Genomic DNA, 11,640 nt, shown 5'->3' on the forward strand with positions numbered 1-11,640 from the left:
AGGAGCAGTATTATAGTAGTTATATTCTTGTACATAGGAGGCAGTATTATAGTAGTTATATTCTTGTACATAGGGGACAGTATTATAGTAGTTATTTTCTTGTACATAGGAGCAGTATTATAGTAGTTATATTCTTGTACATAGGGGACAGTATTATAGTAGTTATATTCTTGTACATAGGAACAGTATTATAGTAGTTATATTCTTGTACATAGGGGCAGTATTATAGTAGTTATATTCTTGTACGTAGGGGGCAATATTATAGTAGTTATATTCTTGTACATAGAGGGCAGTATTATAGTAGTTATAGTCTTGTACATAGAGGACAGTATTATAGTAGTTATATTCTTGTACACAGGGAGCAGTATTATAGTAGTTATATTCTTGTACATAGAGGGCAGTATTATAGTAGTTATATTCTTGTACATAGAGGGCAGTATTATAGTAGTTATATTCTTGTACATAGGAGACAGTATTATAGTAGTTATATCCTTGTACATAGGGGAGCAGTATTCTAGTAGTTATATTCTTGTACATAGGGGGCAGTATTATAGTAGTTATATTCTTGTACATAGGGGCAGTATTATAGTAGTTATATTCTTGCACATAGGGGGCAGTATTATAGTAGTTATATCCTTGTACATAGGGGAGCAGTATTCTAGTAGTTATATTCTTGTACATAGGGGAGCAGTATTATAATAGTTATATTCTTGTACATAGGAGACAGTATTCTAGTAGTTATATCCTTGTACATAGGGGAGCAGTATTCTAGTAGTTATATTCTTGTACATAGGGAGTAGTATTATAGTAGTTATATTCTTTTACATAGAGGGCAGTATTATAGTATAGTCTTGTACATAGAGGACAGTATTATAGTAGTTATATTCTTGTACACAGGGAGCAGTATTATAGTAGTTATATTCTTGTACATAGGAGCAGTATTATAGTAGTTATATTCTTGTACATAGAGGGCAGTATTATAGTAGTTATATTCTTGTACATAGGAGATAGTATTCTAGTAGTTATATTCTTGTACATAGGGGGCAGTATTCTAGTAGTTATATTCTTGTACATAGGGGCAGTATTATAGTAGTTATATTCTTGCACATAGGGGGCAGTATTATAGTAGTTATATCCTTGTACATAGGGCAGTATTCTAGTAGTTATATTCTTGTACATAGGGGAGCAGTATTATAATAGTTATATTCTTGTACATAGGAGACAGTATTATAGTAGTTATATCCTAGTACATAGGGGAGCAGTATTCTAGTAGTTATATTCTTGTACATAGGGGGCAGTATTATAGTAGTTATATTCTTGTACATAGGGGCAGTATTATAGTAGTTATATTCTTGTACATAGGGGGCAGTATTATAGTAGTTATATCCTTGTACATAGGGGAGCAGTATTCTAGTAGTTATATTCTTGTACATAGGGGGCAGTATTATAGTAGTTATATTCTTGTACATAGGGCAGTATTATAGTAGTTATATTCGTGTACATAGGGGTCAGTATTATAGTAGTTATATTCTTGTACACAGGGGAGCAGTATTATAGTAGTTTTTGTACATTTAAGATAGTATTATAGTACTTATATTCTTGTACCTAGGGGGCAGTAATATAGTAGTTATATTCTAATGAATTTAGCATGTATTAGAAATGTCTTTCTTTCCTGTTTTCTCTTACAGTTGTGCAGTAAGTAATGTGAAGAAAGTGTCCTTGGAGCTTGGTGGGAAATCCCCTCTGATCATCTTTAAGGATTGTGATCTGGACAAGGCGGTGCGGATGGTGAGGTTTTATGTCCCATAATCTTAATGTAAATATGAAAAGACGTCTGAAGATTTGGTTAAGATCAGTGCAGCAGTTGTGCTTGTCGCCACTATGTGGAGCTCCAGTGTGTTCTTATGCATTTTGCGTCTTGTTACTTTGGACTCAATGTTCTGTATGATGACGTTTTACTTTATTTGATGTCACTTTGAAGTACTGCAGGTTATATAGCAGCTTTTTTCCTGTCCTTTCAGGGAATGAGTTCCGTGTTCTTTAATAAAGGTGAAAACTGCATTGCTGCCGGACGGTTATTCCTGGAGGACTCTATTCACGATGCGTTCGTGAAGCGAGTGGTGAGTGGACAGATAGACTACATGATGATGTAAAGACACATGAAGAGCTCCTCTGAACCATTATCATCACCTTCCCTTTTCCAGGTAGAAGAGGTAAAAAAGATGAAGATCGGTGACCCACTGGACAGGACGACAGACCATGGACCCCAGAACCACAAGGCCCACCTAGATAAACTCATTGAGTATTGCCAAACGGGTGTGAAGGAGGGTGCCACCCTGGTGTATGGGGGTAAACAAGTCCCAAGACCAGGTGAGTTATGTCTGAAAGGGATCATCAACGTGCAAAATTTTAAATTCCACAACATGTCCCAGCATATCTTGCAATTTCCACTTTCAGAGAGTATACTGAGACTTGTAGTGCTTCAGCAGTCACACATCAGTATGTCCTATCCATAGATACTTGTTAATGCTACTGTATAGTCTACAGCGTCAGTGATAGAAAATGTCTCTGGGGGGCGTCACCTCCAGTCTCGTTCCTTGTACGTCTCTCCAGGCCTCATATCTCATTCATAGACCGGGTCAGGATCTTCTGCCAGTCTGATGGTATCTGTGCACCAGGCAGCGGGTATCCAGCCAGGAACCTCATGTGCAGCATTAATACAGGAAGGGGAGAGAGTCACAGAGCAGCTGAGGACAGAACACGGGAGGCTGGGATGTGCAAGGAGCGAGAGCAGCGGGACATTGATATCTGCGCCATCAGACTTCCACCTACTGCGATGCCAACTACTGCTGCCCGTCTTACACCTTATACTTTTTGGCACAACACTGCATGATTACTATGGGGATGTGGCTGGGAACATAGTCTTTGGGTGTAAAGAATTAATAGCATCGACAGACCAAATGCTTCTCACAGCTGAGGGGTTGTTACAATTATATCCAATCTGGACTATCCTTTTGTGAGCTAAACAGTCTGGACTGCAGACTGAAACATTGTAACAGACTGTCAGCACAGAAACTAGCAATCTTTCAGCTTTTTAATTTTTTTTTTACATTTTATTAATCAAAATATGTAGTTTCCTTTACATTATACATTAAAGGGGTTGTCTCGCGAAAGCAAGTGGGGTTAAGTACTTCTGTATGGCCATATTAATGCACTTTGTAATATACATCGTACATTAAATATGAGCCATACAGAAGTTATTCACTTACCTTCCCTGCGCCGGCGTCCCCGTCTCCATGGCTCCGTCTAATTTCAGCGTCTAATCTCCCGATTAGACGCGCTTGCGCAGAAGGGTCTTCTCCCATCTGTTCGGTCCGGCACGAGCGGCATTCTGGCTCCGCCCCTTCTACGCGTCATCGCGTAGCTCCGCCCCATCACGTGCCGATTCCAGCCTCCTGATTGGCTGGAATCGGCACATGTGATGGGGGTGGAGCTACGCGATGACGCGTAGAAGCGGGCGGAGCCAGAATGCCGCTCGTGCCGGACCGAACAGATGGGAGAAGACCCTTCTGCGCAAGCGCGTCTAATCGGGAGATTAGACGCTGAAATTAGACGGAGCCATGGAGACAGGGACGCCGCAGGGAAGGTAAGTGAATAACTTCTGTATGGCTCATATTTAATGCACGATGTATATTACAAAGTGCATTAATATGGCCATACAGAAGTACTTAACCCCACTTGCTTTCGCGAGACAACCCCTTTAACGCCTTCCTGCCCCAGGGCGTTAATATACTTCCTGCAGTAGATATACATTCACACCCTATGAATGGCAGGGGCTTGGCTTCTGAGAGCAACACAGAACGCCGATCCCTGCTGTTAACCCTTACAAATTTAATTGCAGTATGTAAAAGGCTCTCAGATGAAAGGTGCTCCCTCTGTGATGTCACAGCTGGTCTCCAATGTACTGGCCATATCAATAAAATGGAGATTGGGTTTTCAGATTTACACCTTTTTAACCATGGTAAACAAATTTTAACAAAAGGCCTTTTTTAAAAAAAAGTAGACACCAGCAGTTACCTTGATTTTAATAGCTGCCATTTTAAACCTTGGGAAGTAAATATTGTTTTTAATCAGTTTAAGTGCTTAATAAGAAATTGTGCCTCTGATGATAGCTTTATCAATCAATTATGTTCAAACAGCGCTTCCTTCAGAAAGGATACCCAAAACAGCTTATTAATTGAGCTTGCCTAGGAACCAAAACTTTAGATCAGTTGGCATGTCTTGACCGGAGTAATGTGACTGTGCAACCAAATGAAATTAAATTATCATTCATTACTAAATACACGCTTTGTAAAAACAATGCCGCCCCTAGAGGGCGTTGTCCTTTTGCTGCAAAACTTGGCATGCAGTTACATCTCAGGCAGATATGCAAATAATTAGAGTTGTGGCGTGATTAGATTGAACGGTCTTGCCACCTGAGGCCCTAAAAGTGGTTCCATCAGCTCTGTTTGCATTGTTTTCATGAACGGCGAAACTGGACTGCCTTTGCTGTGGAGTGGCACACTGCCCCCACTGCTGGGGTGATAGTCTGGGGGGGCCATCATATTCAGCAGTTTGTCACCCCTAGTAGTGGTATGAGGGACAGTGACAGCACAGCGATATGTTCAGGACATCCTGCAGCCACATGTGTTCCTCAGAATGCGTCCACAACATTGTCATCCTTCCATGGCCTACCTGGTCGCCAGATTTATCATCTATAGGAAAATTTATGGAACCATCTCAGATGCCAGCTTCCAGCAGCCTATGGGTTTGCATGATCTGGAGGCTCAGTTACATCAATTATAGAGCGGTATGCGGCAGGATACCATACGGAACCTGTATGCCTCCATATCCGCCTGTATCAAATTTTGTATCCAAGCTAGAGGTAGCTCAACAGGGTGCTAGAGCCGCCATGCCCGCCCGTATCACATCTTGTATCCAAGCTAGAGGTGCCCCAACAGGGTACTAGAGCCTCCATTCCTGCCCGTATCCCATCTTGTATCCAAGCTAGAGGTGGCCCAAAAGGGTACTAAAGCCTTCATTCCTGCCCGTATCCCATCTTGTATCCAAGCTAGAGGTGGCCCAAAAGGGTACTAGAGCCTCCATTCCTGCCCGTATGCCATCTTGTATCCAAGCTAGAGGTGGCCCAACAGAGTACTAGAGCCTCCATGCCCACCCGTATCACATCTTGTATCCAAGCTAGAGGCGACCCAACAAGGTACTAGAGCCTGCATGCCCACCCGTATCACATCTTGTATCCAAGCTACAGGTGGCCCAACAGAGTACTAGAGCCTCCCTTTAAGGGGTAAATTTTTCGCAATAAATGACCCTTTTGCTCTGATATTGTAATCACTTACTTATATCAATGTTACAATCACATTTAGAAAGTTTCATTCCATTCCAACTATTCCTTCTAGGGGAGTGATTGGTTTGATAATGCGTGTATAACGCCCAATATTCATGAATTAAAGTGTAGCTGTCATTTAATTATTTTTTTTTTTACTGTACATAATAGATGATTCTAAGCATTTTTTAAAGTTGGTTTTATTAGTCTATGTTGCATATTTTTCCTTCATAATCCCTCTTCTGCTATGCAGCTAGGGGAGGACGTTACTAGGGAAATCTCTATTCACCTAGCGGCATAGCAGAAGAGCGCGCTCCAGCTGTGGCTGCAGTGATCTCTCTGGTGCAGACACTGCTGTTTCTTTATAACAATTTATTAATAAATGGAGGCTTACAAATAAATTTAACCCTTTCCAATCCACTGTCTGATGTCTGAAGACATTCTGATTGAAGGCTGTACAGCTCCGATGTTGGAAGACTTCCGTCAGGGTATTCTTACCGTATATTACTGGCTGCTTTGTTGTCAGGGGCTTCTCCAGCATGTCCCATACCGCAGTACTGGCTCTAGCCAGCAGACGGCACCATTGTGTAATGACTGAAAGAGAAAACGCCCTAGGAAACCCTGAATCCAAAATTGGATTGCAAAGGGTTAATGGAGGCTTACACACATACTTCCTTCTGTGCCCAACAACGCTGCTATTTCTCTCCTGCTCCACTGCTCCTTCCCCAATGGCGCACTGTGAAGAAGAAGCCGTTCTATGCTGCAGATGGCTTCTCCCCTTGACAGTCTGCTCCCCATTGGACGCGATGCACTAACAGAGCTCTTAGTGCATTGGGTGTACAGTAGACCCCGAGACCTTGAAAGTGCATTAGATCTGGTGGGAAATGGGTACTGTAAAGGGGGCAAGCCATCTGCAGCATAGCATTTTCTCTAGTATCCTGCAGTAAGAACCCCATACGTGACTCCCTGTCAGTTTTTCCTGCTGAATGTCATCTGGTCTGGATTTCCCATCTGAATAAATCTCATTATTTTCTCTCTGAAGGCTTCTTCTTTGATCCGACCATATTCACTGATGTAGCAGATCATATGTTCATCGCTAAAGAAGAGTCGTTTGGTCCGGTTATGATCATCTCAAAGTTTACAGATGGGTAGGAGATATTTAGTGCATCCTGACTTGTTGGAGACTGTATGACGATGTGTTATTGAGTGACCATGCCTGCCTCCGATAATGGTGATGCTCGTGTATGGAAGAATTATGAAGTAGCACTGTAAGGGCAGCTCTGGTGAGGCAGAATCAGTGTTAGAGCTGGGTGAAGCAAACATAAGAGTGTCCTCCAAATTGAAGGGAACATTGAATTAGTAACATAGTAACATATTATGTTAGACTGCATTGGATGGACATATGGCTTTTTCAGCCTAATTTCCCTCCTAATGTTGAACCAGAGGAAGGCAACAAAAAAACGTCCCTTCTGTAGTAATCAGTGACTACAACATGTAATATTGTAATGCTCATAATTACTAGTAATGACCTCATTGTGATTTGTTGCTTCATCTATTTGCCTATGTAATAGATTTTCAGTGGCTTCTGTTATATTTGGTAGCCTATAGAAAACCTCTATGAGGATTTTATTTTTGTTCTTTTTAATTTTTTTAAAAATTTCTCTTGCATGTATTTCTACCGATAGAGACTCCACATGTTTAAAGCCCATACTACAGGAAGATACATGTAAGGGAAATTAACAGGATTTTACATAAAGACAAATCCCTCCCTTTTTACGTTTTTTTACTATCCCCTCTGAACAGACTGTAACCCTGTAAGTTCACTGCCAGTCATAGCTTTCAACCAACCAGGTCTCAGTTATTGCCGCTATGTCGTAGTTTTCCTCAGACATTATTACTTCTAGTTCATTAACCTTATTGGTCAGACTCCTAACATTAGTTCCCTTATTGGTCGGACGTCTGGCATGAGTCACCATTCAGTTTAGAAGGCTTTGGTTATTTTTTATATTATGTGTATCCCTACTAACTATTCTGCCAGTTCTAACTGTACTGACCCCTCCCACCGCTCCACTCCCATTTCCATTACTTAAGGTCCATTTACACGGAATGACTGTTGGGCCTGACACCCGTCCCTGTGTGTCCACGCTCCCGTGCCGTCACACAAGAGCTAGCAGAGCTGGCTGGTTCACGGAGCGGCCAGCAGGGGGGCAGGGCACTGCAGAAGATTTCTCTCCTCTCGCTCCCCCGCCCCTCTCTATTGTGATAACACAGTGGCCATTCACTACTGAATAGCCGCTGTTTAAACTGACCAGTCCTAAGTCACTGTCTACATTATCTTCCCCCTCCTATCTCTCTGGTTGCCCTTGTTCCCCGTCCCTAGTTTAAACACTCCTCCAGTCTTCTAGCCTTCTTCTCCCATTGAGATCCAGCCTATCCCTACAGTGGAGCTTGTAGCCAACAGCAAAGTCAGTACAGTTCTACAGGATGCCAACCCCCTCCTTCCTGCACCAAGTCTTGAGCCACTTGTTTACCTCATTTAATCTCCCACTGCCTTTCTGATGTGGCACGTGGTACAGGTAATATTTAAGAAAATGCAACTAAAGTGCCACGCCTCTGAACGGATGAAAGCAATCACACACATAGTATTGCAAGGACCAATTGCACCTCTCCAGGCTAAGATGGAAGGACCCCTGTCCCTTACTTATCAGGGAAAGTGGGGAACCCCTGCCTAAAAGCAGGGTAGTTGTCCTGATAAGGTCGGCCCCACTGTCTTCATTTGGGGCATAGCTGTCTCTGATTAGGAACCTGGAGAAGTACACAAAATATAGGCAGGATGTGACACTGTTTACACACACTGAACACAGAACAGGACTGCACATAAAGCACATGTCTGGCCACCTGCACAGACATACAAAACACATCACTGTTCACACCTACATACATGGTTGTGCATACAACATATAACAGAAACCACACCCAGAGCTCACATGCATACAGATGGAATACCATAGCCAGTCCAAGTGTACTCACACCAGGGGGATAGAGAGTCATACACCGTGCTGACATGGGGAACAGCGTCAGGCATCACCCATCTGGCACACACATAGGACATCAGACATCTGGAGTCTGCACTTGTCAGAGAGATAGGGAGAAACCTGCCAGCTGCCTGCACCTGTGTGGTCACTGTATCTCACACTACACAATGCACGCACCCCAAAACGCAAGGAGGTGAGAGACAGCAGGTGCCCAGACCGTCTTCAGGGGAGGAGAGAGGGACACTACAGACAAGCGCGCACCGCACAAGCTCTGAGTGGGATTAACAGTGAAGAACTAAAGTGACCAGCAATCTCTCACCAGAGTAGACTAGAGGAGATTGGCTGGTGAAGAATACCACACCCAGCCAGCTCAATTAACACCTACCTGTGAAGGTGTGCACAAGGAAACCTGTAGAACCACAGGTCCCAGATGCATAACCTTAACAGCTACTTTGTTGGTCCTTGTCCTAAACTTACATTCTAGTTGCCTGAAATTGTTCATAAAGACCCCCCACCTACCTCTAAATTTGTCATTGGTGCCAATGTGTACCATGACCACTAGATCATCACCAGCCCCTCCCAGTAATCTGTTAACCCGATCCGCAATGTGTTGAACTCAAGCGCCAGAAAGACAACATGCCATTCAACGATCCCAGCCTTGGTGGCAGATTGCCCAGCCTGTACCCCTTATAATTGAGTCTGCCACTACCAGGACCTGTTTAGCCTGCCCTGCGCTCCTATTCCCCTTCTTACTGGAGCAGACATCCCCCTGGCGGTCAGAGGCCATATCATGCTGCAGTAGTGATAATCCTGTAATGACATCCTGCTCATGTGCCAACTTTGCAAACTTGTTCGGGGTGGGTGCCCATTCAGGACTAGCCTCCCTGGATCTCTTCAATACCTTCATATGATGCCTAAATAGTGGTACTATATAGGACACAATGCCATCATATGGTGCTCTATAGTGCCCAAATATTACCAGCCTACAGTGCCCAAACCATGGCACACATCTATTACTATCATATAAGGAATAACAATTATTCTGTATCATACCCACATAATACGACCAAACAGTGCTAAAATAAGTATTATATGATGCAAATGATAGTGTTATATAGTATATGAATAATAGCAGCATATGGCACCCAAATAATATTCTATAGCACACATATATTACTATCCTATAATGTCTGAATAGTGGTATATAGTGCCCAAATAATAGTGCTGTATTGTACCCAAAAGTACCTTCATATGGTGCCCAAATATTCGTGCTATAAAGCACACAATTAAGATGTTCATGTGATTAAAAAAGAGCTACATAGTGCCCAAACAATACCATCATATGGTACCTAAATAGTAGTACTATAAAGGACACAATTCTCTTATATAGTGCCCAAATAATAAGCTTGTAAGTTCAATGGAGGAAGATTAGAAGATCTGGTGCTTGGAGCTCAGCTTCGATGACTAGAGAATATTCAAGGGCATCCTCTCCTTTTGGCGAGGTCTACAAGATGCCCTAATGGAGGCGGATTAGCGCTGAACAGACTTTCCTTCCTGAGGAGCACCTGCACACGGTCCCTCATTGCTCTTCTACCTCCTGGGGGAGCTGTGTTTGCTATTTGCCCACCACAGTGAACACTAGGCTTCTGTCCCTCCTCCTCCCCTCTGTTAGGGAATCTTGTAGACATATAGGAAGGTCTAGTTAGAGTTCCACTTTAAATGTAGGCACTTTCATAGTCCTACAGTATCCTTGATATTCCAGTAGAGGGCGCCACTTCCCATGCCAGGGGAAATCCTCTTGTAATATTGGTTGTATTGATGCTAATATGAAGCGTCTCCATTCCCTTCTCTCCTCTGCATCCCAGCGATGTCGATGGCGTCCTGAAGAGGGCGAATGACACAGAGTTTGGTCTCGCCTCTGGAGTATTTACTAAAGACATCGGTAAGGCGCTGTATGTGAGCGAGAAGCTCCAGGCTGGGACCGTCTTCATCAACACCTACAACAAAACTGATGTGGCAGCACCATTCGGAGGCTTCAAGCAGTCCGGGTTCGGGAAGGATTTGGGTGAGGATCTTCATCATTCTCTGTTATTGCATTATATGTTTGACCTTTCTGGGAAAGCTGAGTAGTAACCAACATGGCTGCTGTTATGTCTTTTATTGGGGCTCCCACCCAGCGCTGCTTTCAGCCAATCACAACCGTTGCGTTGGTTTAGTGAGCACTGCATTGATTGGCTGAGAGCAGCGTTCAATGGCCAATCAGAGCCATCACTCCCTGGAGGCGAGATTTATGAATGCTGCAACCAGGAAGTGATGTTCTGTTGGCGGCCGAGGGGTGAAGGAAGCCAAGCGGAGCTACAGAACTTTGCAGACCAGCGGAAGGGACCTGGATTGCGCCTACTAGGTAAGTATTAATAAGACATCCCCCAAAAATAAGACCCCGTGCCTCTTTTGGGGCAAAAATTTATATAAGACAGGGTCTTATTTTTGTGGAAACACGGTACTATTTTGGGGTACATTCATTATTTTGATCACTTTTTATTCAATGTATTTGGAGGAAGGGATAACCATTCCCCCCCTTCCCCCTCCACCTGCAATTCTGGCATTCAGCTTTCACTGCAGCGTCTAAACAGTTAACTGTCACGATCAGAGCTAACTCTGATCGTGGCAATTACCGTCAGGAGTCAGCTGTAAAAAATAGATAATAGTTGCCAGGTATGGAGCAGAGGTGGCTTCCGACCCCGCTGCATGCACTCTTCACAGTCGCATGCCATGATTTTACGTATTGCGGTCATGAAGAGGTTAAACCCTATGTAATTGAAAGGGTAAACAAGCTGCGGCACACTGAGTTATATGTGTTAAAAGTCATGCTAAACTTTGCTGCATCTGTACATATAGTGATCTATTGGGACTTGTAGATGTTTGTAAACTCTCTAGAGGTGCCACCTACTGGTTGTCAGGAGGTTCTGCACCCTTATAGAAAATCTGATAACATTTTTTATGCTTTTTGTAGGTGAAGAAGCGCTGAATGAATATTTAAAGACAAAAGCCGTCACTATCGAGTACTAGACATAGGACATCACTATGCATAGAGTCGCCCAGCAGCACAGAACTGCCACCAAATTGTTACCGGTACTCTGAGCAAAGATCACATGTAAAGGGTGACACTCGGGTCACTAGACAAATGTAATAAACACAAATAAAATATAAATTAACCCCCCA

General features: G+C 43.2%; 1 protein-coding gene across 2 annotated transcripts in view; it reads left to right on the top strand.

Moving 5' to 3' along the window:
- The window catches only part of ALDH1L1 (aldehyde dehydrogenase 1 family member L1), a 45,394-nt gene extending 33,754 nt beyond the window's left edge, over positions 1 to 11,640 (top strand). For both annotated transcript variants that reach the window (XM_066597024.1, XM_066597025.1), the window contains exons 18-23: positions 1,689 to 1,788; positions 2,022 to 2,120; positions 2,205 to 2,370; positions 6,426 to 6,531; positions 10,284 to 10,483; positions 11,432 to 11,640. In XM_066597024.1, coding sequence (XP_066453121.1) covers positions 1,689 to 1,788; positions 2,022 to 2,120; positions 2,205 to 2,370; positions 6,426 to 6,531; positions 10,284 to 10,483; positions 11,432 to 11,487 — 727 coding nt within the window. In that variant the 3' untranslated portion in view covers positions 11,488 to 11,640. The remainder of the gene's footprint in view (positions 1 to 1,688; positions 1,789 to 2,021; positions 2,121 to 2,204; positions 2,371 to 6,425; positions 6,532 to 10,283; positions 10,484 to 11,431) is intronic.

This window comes from Eleutherodactylus coqui, chromosome 3, assembly GCF_035609145.1.
Source record: "Eleutherodactylus coqui strain aEleCoq1 chromosome 3, aEleCoq1.hap1, whole genome shotgun sequence".
Lineage (NCBI taxonomy): Eukaryota > Metazoa > Chordata > Amphibia > Anura > Eleutherodactylidae > Eleutherodactylus > Eleutherodactylus coqui.